Source organism: Hypanus sabinus, chromosome 18 (assembly GCF_030144855.1).
Source record: "Hypanus sabinus isolate sHypSab1 chromosome 18, sHypSab1.hap1, whole genome shotgun sequence".
NCBI classification, from domain to species: Eukaryota; Metazoa; Chordata; class Chondrichthyes; order Myliobatiformes; family Dasyatidae; genus Hypanus; species Hypanus sabinus.
The window spans coordinates 29,629,027-29,643,866 of NC_082723.1; the positions used below are offsets into that span (position 1 = coordinate 29,629,027).

The 14,840-nt window shown below is 39.3% G+C and overlaps 1 protein-coding gene across 5 annotated transcripts in view; it reads left to right on the forward strand.

Moving 5' to 3' along the window:
* Positions 1–14,840, forward strand: part of strbp (spermatid perinuclear RNA binding protein) — a 247,529-nt gene that overhangs the window by 217,363 nt on the left and 15,326 nt on the right. For all 5 annotated transcript variants that reach the window (XM_059993951.1, XM_059993948.1, XM_059993953.1 and 2 more), the window contains 3 exons: positions 823–957; positions 6,440–6,580; positions 7,874–8,000. In XM_059993951.1, coding sequence (XP_059849934.1) covers positions 823–957; positions 6,440–6,580; positions 7,874–8,000 — 403 coding nt within the window. The remainder of the gene's footprint in view (positions 1–822; positions 958–6,439; positions 6,581–7,873; positions 8,001–14,840) is intronic.

Here is a 14,840-nt window from a genome sequence, read left to right on the forward strand (position 1 = left end):
ACAATCAATATAGCTTAGAAATACAATTGTAACAGTCTGATGGCCTGGTGGAAGAAGCTTTCCCAGAGCCTGTTGGTCCTGGTTTTTATGCTGTGGTACCGTTTCCTGGATGGAACAGCTGGAACAGTTTGTGGTTGGGATGACTTGGGTTCCCAATGATCCTTCAGGCCTTTAAACACACCTGTGTTTGTGGCTGTCCTGTATCGTGGGAAGTTCACATGTACAAATGTGCTGGGCTGTCCACACCACTCTCTGTAGAGTCCTCCGATTGAAGGAAGTAGAGTTCCCATACCAGGCAGTGATACAGCCAGTCAGGATGCTCTCAATGGTGCCTCTGTAGAAAATGCTTCAAATTTGGGGGCCCATACTAAACTTATTCAACTGTCTGAGGTGAAAGAGGCACTGTTGTGCTTTTGCCACCACACAGGCAGTATGTACAGACCACATTAGATCCTCAGTGGTGTGTATGCTGAGGAACTTAAAGCTTAATTTGTGTAGTATGTGTGCTGGTGATTCTGGGAAACTCTTCTCAAAAATTACTAAATGTAGCCACAAATAGCAATTAATATACAAGTTGAGATTGAAAAGATTGAACATGTGTGCTGCAATCTGAAGTCTGTTTCCTTTATACATTGGGAACCAGTAGCTCCTTTCACCCACTTACTGGGCATTGTCTTTTGTAATTATCAGCCTACCCAGGTGAATAGAGATATTCTGTGTAAATCATGAAATCTTTACTTAGTTTATTTGGGAAAACACTGGTTTAAATCAAAGTATTTTGTGTTTTATTCATAAAATTTCTGCTTATGTATTTGCTTTTAGATGAGAACGCAGGGCCCTATCCTAACAGCCAGTGGAAAAAACCCTGTTATGGAACTGAATGAAAAGAGAAGGGGTTTGAAATATGAATTGATATCAGAAACTGGCGGAAGTCATGACAAACGGTTTGTCATGGAGGTACTTGATAATTTATTCTGTTATGTTTAAAATAATCTGTCATTTTTTTCAAAAATAATCATTGATTCATAGGATTGAATATCTCTTTACTTTTTTACCAATACACCCACATAGGTCCCAAGCCTATTTGAGAAAATAAAAACCTGCAAGTGCTGGAAGCCTGAAATAAAAATCTAAATAGGTTTATGCGAAGAGAAGAAGAGTTAATGTTACTCTGTTAGAAATCTGAAATAAAATGCTGGAAATAGCATGTCAGAAAGCACTTAAGGAGACAGGAAAAGAGGGTTAACGTTGCAGATTGATGACATTATTTAGAGATAAAGTGTGGAACAGGCCCTCCTGGCACAACGAGCCATACCACCCAGCATCTCACCTATTTAACCCTAGCCTAATCACAGGACAATTTACAATGAGCAATTAACCTACAAACCAGAATGTCTTTGGACTGAGAGAGGAAACCAGAGCATCCGGAGGAATCCCACATGCTTACGGAAGGACATACAGACTTACAGACCATTGGTATTGAACTCTGACACCCCAAACTGTGACAGTGTAGCGCTAACCGATATGTTACCATGGTGCCCCTTTATCAAAACTAGTCAATTTAGTTACAAACTATTGAAATTGTTAAAATCAGTGTCGGGTATTGGGGCTGTAATGTGCTTAGTCAAGAGATAAAATGCTTTTCTTCAAGCTTTGGGCTTTATTAAAATATTGTAGGATCCCTTAGACAGCAATGGGAGTACTTCTTTCTCCTAACCACAGCTCCCCTCCAATGTAGTTGAGAGGCCACTCAGTCTTGTGAGTTCTACTTTCAGCACTTTTTCATCTTCTCTCTTCCCTTGTGGAGTTAAGACTGAGTTCCCTTGTTTACAACTTCTTCCATCTATAATTGATTATCATCTAATTGTACTTGTCAATTGTCAATCTATACTGCACCTTTTCTGTAAGTGTAACTCTTCATTCTGCACTCTGTCAATAGAACAGTACAGCCCCTTATATTCCACAAATTCTCAGTTTGTGAAAAACTTGTTCTTTGGATCTCCATTAGGTATTTCCCCTCTCACCCAATGTTATATTTTTATATTCACCTACCATAGGAAAATGACTTGTGACCATCTCAGCAGGTCAGGCAGCATCTATGGAGGGGAATAAACAGTCAGTGTTTCAGGCTGAGATCCTTCCTTTCCAGTCCTGACGAAGGGTCTCAGCCCAAAACGTCGACAGTGCTTCTCCTTATAGATGCTGCCTGGCCTGCTGTGTTCCACCAGCATTTTGTGTGTTGCTCACAATTTCCAGCATCTGAAAAATCTGTGTGACTATCTACCCTATTTATGCTGCATCATAAGAGGTGCATAGGAGGTTGAGATTATCCCTCTACCTCCTGTTGAGAGCAATCCCAGCCCATCCAATCTCTCCTTGAAACTAAATCTTGTTCGTATATTCCAAGTGGTCTAACCAATGTCATTTGCAGCTCCTACATGATGTTCCATCTGTTGTATTCAATATACCTGCCTATAAAGGCAGATAAGGTAAATGTCATTTTCACTACCTTATCCACCTATGGTGAGAGCTAAGAATTTGCATCCCATGCAACACTGTTAAACAACACTACTAAGGTCTCTATTATTGACTATAGGTATCGGGTGACCCAAGATGTATTATCATAATCAGATTTATTATCACTGACATGTAAAATCGGTTGTTTTGTGACAACAATACATTAAAAAAACAGACATCCCCACTCCCTTGCTTTCACCCCATACCCTTTGATGCCCTGACTAATCAAGAGACTATCTCTGCCTTAAATACACCCAATGACTTGGTCACCACAGCCGCTTGTGGCAACAAATTCCACAGATTTACCACCCTCTGCCGAAAGTAGTTTCTCCGCATCTCAGTTCTAAAAGGACATCCTTCAATCCTGAAGTCGTGCCCTCTTGTCCTAGAATCCCCTACCATGGGAAGTAACTTTGCCATATCTAATCTGTTCAGGCCTCTTAACATTCGGAATGTTTCTATGAGATTCCCCCCCCCCCTCCCCATTCTCCTGAACTCCAGGGAATACAAGAGCTGCCAGACGTTCCTCATATGGTAACCTTTTCATTCCTAGAATCATTCTCTTGAATCTTCTCTGAACTATGTCTAATGTCAATATATCTGTTCTAAAATAAGGGGCCCAAAACTGCATGCAATACTCCAAGTGTGGTCTCACAAGTGAGTGCCTTATAGAGCCTCAACATCACATCCCTGCTCTTATATTCTGTACTTATAGAAATGAATGCTAAAATTGTATATGCCTTCTTCAGAACTGACTCAACCTGGAGGTTAACCTTTAGGGTATCTTGCACAAGGACTCCCAAGTCCCTTTGCATCCCTGCATTTTGAATTCTCTCCCCATCTAAATAAATAGTCTGCCCATTTATTTCTTCCACCAAAGTGCATGACCATACACTTTCCAACATTGCATTTCATTTGCTACTACTTTGCCCATTCCCCTAAACTCTCTAAGTCTCTCTGTAGGCTCTCTGTTTCCTCAACACTACCCACTCCTCCACCTATCTCTGTATCATCGGCAAATTTAGCCACAAATTCATTAATACCGTAGTCCAAATCATTGACGTACATCGTAAAAAGCAGCAGGTCCCAACACCAATCCCTGTGGAACTCCACTGGTAACCGGCAGCCAGCCAGAATAGTATTGCTTTATTCCCACTGTCTGCTTTCTGCTGACCAGCCAATGCATCACCCAAGCTAGTAACTTACCTGTAATTCCATGGACTCTTATCTTGCTAAGCAGTCTTGTGCGGTCTGAAAATCCAAGTACACCATGTCGACTGCATCTCCTTTGTCTAGCCTGCTTGTAATTTCCTCAAAGAATTACAGTAGGTGGGTCAGGCAGGATTTTCCTTTCAGAAAACCATGCTGGCTTTGGCCTATCTTGTCATGTGCCTCCAGGTACTCCGTAATCTCATCCTTAACAATTGATTCCAACAACTTCCCAACCACTGATGTCAGGCTAACATGTCTATACTTTCCTTTCTGCTGCCTCCCATCTTTCTTAAGTAGCTGCGTAACACTTGCAATTTTCCAGTCATCCGGTACAATGACAGAATCTTATCGATTCTTGAAAGATCATCGTTAATGCCTCTGCAATCTCAACAGCTACTTCCTTCAGCATTTCATCAGGTTCAGGAGATTTATTCATCCACAGACCATTAAGCCTCGGGAGCACCTTCTCAGTCGTAATTTTCACTACACCTACTTCACTTCCCTGATACTCTTGAATGTCTGGTATACTGCAGAAGTCTTCCACTGTGAAGAATGATGCAAAATGTGCATTCAGTTCCTCTGCCATCTCTGCATCTCTCATTACAATATCTCCAGCATCATTTTGTATTGGTCCAATATCTACCCTTGACTCTCTTTTACCCTTTATATACTTGAAAAAGCTTAAGAGCTATACTTAATTGAGGCCACCACTTAATTGGGCCAAAATGTACTGGTCCCAATGTGTCCTAATTAACCAGAATCCATTGTATGTATATAAAAAAATTAATAGTTCAAAAAGAGGTAGTAATCATGGTCTCGCATTTGTCTGGATTAAATTCCACCTTCCACCACTCCACCCAACTTGCTAGGTTCTATCTATTTGCCACTTTTGCTGAAGGCTTTAAAACACTATTTTAGGTTAAGTATGTTAGGACTGAGCAACAATTCTTTTGTACATAATTTATCATGTTGTTTTACTTTCCTGATTTGTCATTTTGGTCCTGTCCCATTCTGTTGAATAGAAAATCACTTTAATGAGTGACTATACTGGAATAGGCATTGACATTTAATGGAAATGTTGTTCTACAGTCTATGCAATAACATGCTGCAGGAGTGGATAACTTAACAATGGTAAATAAACAAAAGTACTTAAAAAATCAAACTATAATCAAACACTTCCAGGGAGTCACATTTAGAAATTTATTTTTCACAATTGCTGAGAAACACAATATGGTAGTGTGCTCTACTTCTGAAATTAGTGTTCATAGGATTGCAGTTATAAATACAAAATTAGTCATTTAGCTATTGAGATAAAACAAACAAATAAAAATTAATAAGCAGAGATGCTGAGACAGGAGACCATGAATCAAATCCACATAGATAGGAAGCATGGCATGTACTTAAGGTGGGGAAACATCAACTTGAGGTGAAGAAAGTAAGGCATAGTTCAGAAACACAGAAACAACTCCATGATAAATGAAGGGGGCAAATAATACTAGAGATAAAGAGGAGAAATAATGATGCTGAAGGAGGAGTGATACTTGCTTTGAATTGAATGCAACTGTAGATCTCCTGAAAGAGGATGAAGTTCATAGAGCCTATAATACTGTGGAGATTCATTCCATTAAATCCCTGGTGCAGATTTTTAGCAAGTACTAATGTAGTTTCCTTAAAGCTTTTTGAGTTATTAAGCAATTAGCAGAACAATAATTTTCAATGCAAACCTTAAAGCAAATGAACTTTCACAGTACACATAAGGAGTGCTGGATGAGCTCAGCAGGTCCAACAGCATCTATGGAAAGGAAAAAAACAATCAATGTGTCAAGTTGAGACCCTTCTATCAGAAGAAGAAAGGAAGTGGAGGTAGGCTTCTTCACTCTTTTCTGGTTCTGATGAAGGGTCTCAGTCCAAAACGTCAACTCTTTATTCTTCTCCATAGATGCTGCCTGACCTGCTGAATTCCTCCAGCATTTTGTGTGTGTTACTTTGGATTTCTAGCTTCTGCAGCTTCTCTTGTGTTTAGAACTCCCATGGTGCTTTGTTTCACTTATGACAGCTGGTTGAGTGTGCATATACAAATTCCATATGTTGTGAAAGGCATTAAAATAGAAAATGGGGCGGCCCACTTTCAACTTCTTTCTATCCTCCACCTAATGCTTTGGAGTTCTCTCAAAGGCCATTTTTTATGCAGATAAAATTAGCCTGATTGGGAGATAGTGTAGCCAATGTGATGTCACATTCTTCCTTTGTAAGTCAAAATTGCTTCGTGGAGGTAGCTGAGGCTCATTGCTGCAAAGCTAGAAAGTAAAATGTTTTGAGGTTGTTCTTTTAGATAATCTTAATTCTCTTGGAAGAACAACAGTTTTTTTAGGAATGTGTACATTTTTAATCTCTGATTCATGCTTAAGTGTTTGAAATTCCTTTTCAGAAGTCACACAAGTATAATATTTATTAGAAAGTATACTAATCGGGTATGCATGCACTCATACTTGAGGTGATGTTTTAAAAAACTTTGATTGTTAAGTACTATTGCCCCATTAAGAATATACAGTATATTGATATTTTTGTCATAAGTACACTATAAATCTTTATTAAATAATAATTGTTAGTCCAACCTATAAAGAATATTCAGTATTTATTTTAAAAGTTAGAAATGTGAATCTATGGTAATAGTTTACCAAATAGTTTGAAAAAATTTTTTTTCTCTCAGGTGGAAGTGGATGGTCAGAAATTCAAGGGAGCAGGTCCTAATAAGAAAGTAGCAAAGGCCAGTGCTGCTCTAGCTGCCCTTGAAAAACTGTTCTCTGGTCCCAGTGCTGCCAACATCAAGAAAAAAAGGACAGGTCCTCCGGTAAGAGTTCTACAATTTTTTATCTGCCTCTGCTACATTTAACGATATAATAGAGCATAGAACATTAAAGTACAGTACAATATTGTGCTGACTTTTTAACCTACAGTAAGATCAATCTCACTCTTCTAGCCCTCCATGTTTCTATCATCTATGTGCTGATCTATGAGTCTCTTAAATGTCCCCAGTATATCTGCCTCTACCATCAACTGTTACTGTGGTATCTATGCACCTACCACACTCTATGTAAAAAGTAAACTTACCTCTATTTTCCTCTAACTAGCTTAAAATTATGCCCCCTCGTATTAACCAACTCTACCCTGGGGAAAAAAGACTCTGACTGTCCAATCAATTTTATACACCTCTATCAAGCCACCTCTCATCCTCCTTCACTCCAAAGAGTTTTGATTAACTTTGTTCATGAATGTGCAAACATTTCATGAAGAAAAGTATGTCCTATCAACTTCAGTGCACACATGCACATACAGCTCATATGGGCCAGTAAAACACAGGTGCATTTCATTCATGTAATTTTACATGAATCTGTTGACTTTTTTCTAGTGTTTTATCATTTTTCACATTTTTTGCACTGCAAAATGCACCACACCTTCTGGTGTAATTTGGTCATGACAAGATTGACTGACAACTCTGTTGGTTGTCTACCATATCCGAAGACTACAGGAAATCCTGTGCAAGAATACTTTTAAAGTGGGAAAGCTATTGCACTGGGGCAGTTCCACTCTCTTGACCTCATAAGTCCATGTCCAATGGTACAAGCAGTCATCAGATCTGGGGTCTTCCTTGGTTGTAGTGGATGACCACGACTTCCTGAGTGCCTCATCAACCACTTTGCTCTCCACAAATACTCCAGACCACCTTCCTGACTATTGGATCTCATCCGACTAGTCCACCAGAGCTGACTTTGCATGCCAGGACAAGCATGTGCCTATTTCACCAGAGTATGAGGCCCTTCATCTACCCTCGTTTGGTTTAGCTCACCTGTCAAAGCAGTGTACTGGAGTGACTGTTGTCGCATGAAAACAGCTGTTTAGCATCACAGGTGAGAGCTAAGTATCTGGTGGGACCAAAGATGAGTGAGCTGCCCCAGAGTAGACATGACAAGCCCCTTCACTGGAGGTATTACCCACCCCCCACCCCCCCCCCCCCCAGAAACCCCATACACCTACGGACTGACAACTAACCTTAAAACAAATGTGCTTTGGTATATAATTTTTAAATTTTAAAGCTTAGTAAACTGTTGTTCCCTGATGGATTGTACTGCCTTTTATCTCACAGACTAAGGGTCCAATAGCTGCTCCAGCGGTTGCTGTCCAGTCACTCAGGGGCAGAGGCAGAGGAGCTTTGAATAGAGGAGCTTTTGCCGGCGCAGCAGTAACAGCTGCTCCAGGGTATCTAACACCAGGTATGCTGCACTGTTTAACCAAAGCATTCAACATCTTACTGAAGGTAATACGGATCACCTTGTACATAAGACCATAAGATATAGGAGCAAATTAGGCCATTTGGCCCATCAAATGTGCTCCACCATTTCATCATGACTGATCCAATCTTCCTCTCAGCCCCAGTCTTCTGCCTTTTCCCCATATCCCTTCAAGCCCTGACCAATCAAGAATCTTATCAACCTCTGCCTTAAATTTACACCTGGCTATGGCAAATAATTCCACAGATTCACCACTCTTTGGCTAAAGAAATTCCTTCTCATCTCCATTTTAAATGCACGCCCCTCTGCTCTGAGGCTGTGTCCTCTGGTCTTGGACTCTCCCACCATAGGAAACATCCTCTCCACATCCAGTCTATCAAGGCCTTTCACCATTCAATAAGTTTCATTGAGGTTGCCCCTCATTCTTCTGACAAGCCATTCAATCCTGGAATCATTTTTATGAACCTCATTTGAACCCTCTCCAAGTGAGGCCTCAACAATGCTTTATAAAGTCTCAACATTACATCCTTGCTGTTATATTCCAGTCCTCTTGGAATGAATGCTAACATTGCATTTGCCTTCCTCATCACAGACACAACCTGCAAATTAACTTTTGGAGAATCCTGCACAAGGACTCCCAAGTCCCTTGCATCTCAGTTTATCGTATTTTCTCTCCATTTAGAAAATAGTCAATCCTTTCATTTCTCCTATCAGAGTACATGACCATACACTTCCTGACACTGTATTCCATCTGCCATTTCTTTGCCCATTCTCCTAATCTGTCTAATTACTTCTGTAGCCTCTCTGCTTCTTCAAAACTACATGCTTATGCACCTGTCTTCATATCATTTGCATACTTTGCAACAAAGCCATCAATTCCATCATACAAGTCATCAACATATACCATAAAAAGAATCAGTCCCAACACAGACCCCATGGAACGCCACTAGTTACCAGTAACCAACCAGAAAAGGTTCCCTTTAGTCCCACTCTTTGCCTGCTGCCAATCAGTCACTGCTTTAACCATGCTATAATCTTTCACTTGTTAAGCAGCCTCTCGTGTGGCACTTAGTCCAAGGCCTTCTGAAAATCCAAGTACACAACATCAACCAATTCTCCTTTGTCTATTCTGCTTGTTATTTCTTCAAAGAATTGCAACAGATTGTCAGGCAAGAGTTTCCCTTGAGGAAACTATGCTGACTAGCTTATTTTATCATGTGTCTCCAAGTACACTGAGATTTTATCCTTAATAATCAACTCCATCTTCTCAACCACTGAGGTCACTGGCCTATAATTGACTTTCTTCTGCCTCTCCCTTCTTGAAGAGTGGAATGACATTTGCAATTTTCCAGTTTTCCGGATATATCCATCATCTCATGGTATTACTGGAAGGACAAATGATTTAGATTGTAATGTGTTGCACAAGATTTAAATTGTTTTGATCTACATTCAGCTCATCTGTGCCAGTTAAAGCTGTGCATATCATTAAGCTTGCATTGTTATTACAGCGCAGTACAGGGACCTTCAGCCCAAAATGTTGTACCAACCTTTTAACTTACTCTAAGATCAATTTAACCCTTCCCTCCTACATAGCCCTCCATTTTTCTATCATCCATCTGCATAAGAATTCTTAAATCCCCCTAATGTAGCTGTTTCTACTCCCACCCTGGCAGTGCATTCCACATACCTACAAATCTGTTTAAAAATGACTTATCTTTGATATTTCCACCCCTCTCCCCATACTTTCCTCCGTTCACCTTAATATTATGCCCCTTCGTATTATCCATTTCCACCCTGGGGAATGTCTCTTTTTGATCTATACTTCTTATTATCCTGTAAACTTCTATCAAATCATATCTCATCCTCCTTTGCTCCAAAGAGCAAAGTCCTCGTTCACACAACCTGTCCTCATAAGACATGCTCTCTAATCCAGGCAGCATCCTGGTAAATCTCCTGTATCCTTGCTAAAGCTTTCACAGCCTTCCTATAATGAGGTAACTAGGACAGAACGCAGTTTGTTCTTGTTAATTTTAACTATCAGTGAGAAATTTTTTAAAATACTATGAATCATATTTTAGAACTGTTGAAAACAGAATGAGGTTCTGAAGACTTTGATGAGATAATATTCAAGATATCTAGAAATAAAAGGAAAAGATTGCTGTGTCTGCTCCTCCGGTTGAACATATATCCTGTTAAAAACACCCTTGCTTTGGCCAGGCCACTATATCTAATGAATGCAGAAGATGTGCGTTGGCCAGGGATACCTTTTGTCATATTTTAGACTTGTGCCTGTCTGTGAAATTGTCAAGGATTAATCATCGCAATAAGATTCTTGACATTTTATTTAATAAAGGTTCCTCAACTGGCTTCACAGTTTTTAAAGAACAAAGATTCATCGACAAACAGTATGACAAACAATTGTAATTCAATCCCTTAGCATAATATTTGACTAGATCAATACCTCAATTCTGCAGACCTTCAGCTAATATGCATTTACTTCAGGATGTATTCATGCTTCCTCACTATCTTTGAGGAAAGATGGCATAGGTGGCATAAAAGAGTAGCAGATAGCATAACGCTTCGTAGTACCAACAATCGTAGTTTTATTCCCAACCCTTTATGTACATGGCCATGTAGGTTTCTTCCGGGTGTTCTAGCCTCCTCTTGTACCCACCTTCCAAAGTCATACAGGTTAGTAAGCTGTGGGCATGCTTTGTTGGCACCATAAGCTTGGCAATACTTGTAGGCTGTGGAGGTTTTCTTACTTTTGTGGGTTAATGTAATTCCTGACAAGGGGTTTCACCCTGCTTGGCATGTGAGACTTGTGGCTGTGAAAACAATCCTAAGTTCTGGGGCCTCCTTCATAGTGGTTTTACGAGTTGACTCTGGTACTGCAGGCAGTGGTTCAGGCAACTCTAGACATCTTTCTTCTCCTTTTCTCAGCTTTTCTGTCCAGATCTGCTTTGATCCTTCTCTCCTAACCACAGCTTCTTTCTCTTTTTCTTCTCTCCTTTTCAACTCTTTGTCTTTCTTTTTCTTGCCTTCCTTTTTTTCTTTCTAGGATCTTGATCTTTGGAAAGTGCATTTAGTTCACTGATGTATTCTCTTATTAATCCTTTTACTGCTCCCTTTATGATCTGGTCTCTCCTCTTAGTATCCTCCTCCACAAGATCAAATGAATCTTCTGTTTTCATATCTCCATTGACTCCATTCTTTTTGGCCTTCCATTCATCCAACTGGGCTTTAGTTTTTGCATTTATTTTTACAAGCAGCTTTTTGTCTCCCATTTGAAGTTCATGTGGTAATCTTTATGCAATAATCTAATTCTTTATACTCACAAAAGCTAAATGCTTGCATCTTTCCTAAATAGAGCCACATCTCGCAAGTAGCTGCCTGATAAACATATCGGAAGCTTTCTCAGATAAGTTACATACAAAAACTGTTGTGCCAAACCAGCAGTTTTGTCACTTTGATGCTTCCTCTAAGCACCATTGTCCTTCCTTAATCCAATATGCTTTCCAATCAGAGGCACAGAGATTGGCACCACACCTGTTTGCCTGTGGGGCAGTGGTTCATGGTGTACAACATGGAGCCAGTTATGGCATCATCCAACACATTTCTTAATTCACATTTAGTTGACTCTACTGCAGTGGATGTGGCATGCAAATGGTGGGGGATGGATCTCCAATAAAGTTATAGTTGTAACAACCAATCACAGTCCCACAATGCTGGCCCTCCTGTTTTTACCACATACAAGTCCAGTGTGACTTGTTGGTTGTTGTATTTCACTATTAGCAATGTGATTCCTATAGGAGTTAACTTTTCTCCAGGATAAGTTCTTAGTTGGATACCTGCAGGCTTTGGAAATGTCATTCAAACTCATTTTATGGAATGACTGATACAACTGAGCCAGTATCCAATTCTATTTTAATTAATTTGCTGTTTGTTCACTTCTCACATAAATCATATTGCTTGTTCATTGTTTTCACTTTGTAAATCTTAAGGCTACTCAGTCCTGTGTCAGTCATCATTATCAATTTTTTTATCAACAGCATACAGCTTACTGCTCTTTTTGAAAATGCAACTTGACACTAGCTTTTTCTCTTCCCTGTGCAGTACATTTATTTTTGTCTGCTATGTGTCCTTCTGTTGCATTTTCTGCAAGTTTCACATTTAAATCTGCACTGGTGTGGCATATGTGAGCCCCTGCCACAATGGAAACTCAATTTGTTCAGCCAGGCAGGCCTCTGTATAGATGCAGCAATTTTGTTCATGTTCACTTTCCTCCTGACTGCAACTTAGTTGCGTCTGTTTGCTGTTTCCACTGTTACAGAAATTTTAACTGTTCTTTTAAATTTAAGTTGTGCTTCGGTTAGGAGCTGTGCTTTCTTGTAAGTTTCCACAATCTAAACGATCTCTCAGTGCATCATGAAGCCCATCATTGAACTGACAATGCTTAGGCAGTCTCTTCAATTTAGACACTCATACTGAAATGAACACCCCCTTCCTCGTGATTCTGCTATGAAACCTAAAGCGTTCTACAGTCAACAGTGGTTTTGATTCTAAATGTTCCTACATTGCTTTCACAATTTCAGCAAAGCTCATTTCATTTCAGCAGGTTTGATTAGTACAAACTGTATGCCTTTAAACCAATGCACTTAGCAGAATTGGTACTCGTTTCTCATTTGCTATTTCATTTGTTTCAAAATGTTCAGTTAGTTTAGTATACATGAGCCAATTACCCACTGAGCAAACAAACGTGTCAGTCTTTCCAGTGTAGCCAGCCATCTCTGCTCTTTCTTTATGATTATTATCACCCAATACTTACTGTTTATGAACCCATTTTCTGTCCTTTTAATTCAACTGTCTCCTCACGTGCTGCATTGTTTTTTACTCCACTGTTCCTTGCTGTGTTTTTTTTCTTAACTTGAACATTTCACTACGCTTTAGTCAGTTGGTAGCCATCTCAGGTTCATTTTAAAAGTACCTTGTCACCACTGTTCTGTTTGTAACTCCAAAATGTTAAACTAATTCAAAGGAAAACTGGAGCCAAGAAATGCAAGTAGTTTGTGTTTCCTTTAAGTGAGGTTCCTACATATGCAATTCATTTACTTTTACATATAATCTGTAATGAATTATTTAAAAGAATGTTTAATCAAACAATGTATTTAACATATTACTCAAATATTACTGAAATATTAAATACACAACACAATCTCCATCTCATATTCGAACTGTAATGGCCATTAGTGCAAAACAATGCATTTCACTGTGTGTGTCAACCTTTTTATATTTTCAAAAGGTTTTCCTAACTGTAGGAAGGATATTCTCCTTTAACAAAAAAATTCTCATAGCTCTTCAGGTGACTTGGATGAATAAGTGTCAAGTTTTTAATTGGGCCAGATCTTACAGAGAGCCAGAACAGCAGTACAGGAGAGAAGCTAGTTACAATACACATATCAGCACATTCCAGGCATCTGATCCTTTGTGTACTACAACCTGGAATTGTGAAACTTGCTGGAGGTCACATATTAGTCCTCTGTTATCCTGCTCTGCCACCGGACACAGCATTAAATCCAATCGTGCCAGTACAGTACAGTATCAAGTTGAGGAGCTGATACCATTTATTTCTGCTTACCTCCAATCTGGTACTGTTAGCACTGTCCAATAAATTAGACATATTGCAACTGTACATTATTATCTCTGATCATTAGAAACAACTGAACCAGAATCAGGTTTAATATCAATGGCATATATTGAGAAATTTGTTGCTTTCCAGTAGCAGTGCATACATAATTTTAAAAATCTAAAATACAATAAGATATAGTTTAAAAATAAATAAGTAGTGATAAAAGAAAACAGAAACAAAAATATTGAGGTGCATGGGTTCATTGTCTGTTCAGAAATTTGATAGTAGAGGGGAAGAAGCTGTTTCACAAGCATTGAGTGTGTATCTTCAGGTACTGTACCGGTACCACCGCCTTAATGGGAGCAATGAGAAAAGGGCATGTCCTGTGTGATGGTGTCCGTAATAATGGATGCCACCTTTTAGAGACATTGCCTTTTTAAGATGTCGTCGATGCTGGGGAGACTAGTGCCCATGAAGGCTGAGTTTACAAGTTTCTGCAGCTTTTTCCAATCCTGTGCTGTTACCCCTCATAACAGACATCAGTGCAACCATGTACACGGAAAGGTACACGGAAAGATTCCTTTGATAGCATAGGCTATCAGAAATCCATCAAAGCTGCCTGTGAGCAGGGGCACTATTTGCAGCACATACGTGCCTGTTTCCTTTTGTGGCCAGTTCTGTCATGTGGAGCTTCCTAGGTCACAAATCTGAGTCAGGCATAAAGAACCAATGCAAGGTCCAGCACAATCCAACCAAATATTTTAACCATATTTTTTCTACTTGCTGTTAATGGTGATTAGAAATGCAGTAAATCCTTAAATTACCCTCATTATAAGGTTTTTTTCCATGTATCTACAGACGTATAAATAGAATCTTAAATAATAAAAAAGTAACTAAGAGTGGAGTACCCATAATTTGTTATTTTTAGTGTATAATATTGACTTGTTGCACTTGACACAGCTTTTTTTTTAATCAAAGCCTCATCCTTCACATGGTTACCAAGGCTGTACCAGACTTGATTTATGTTCACAAGATAACTGCCAATGACTTCAGTATTAGTTCATTCCCTATCAGCATGTCATCATATTTTCTTTTATACGTGCATGTAGTTATGTTGGTCCTGGAGTTTCAAGATGCAAAATAACTCCATGGCAAATGATTTAAATATTTTATTTTACCAGAGATGGTATTGT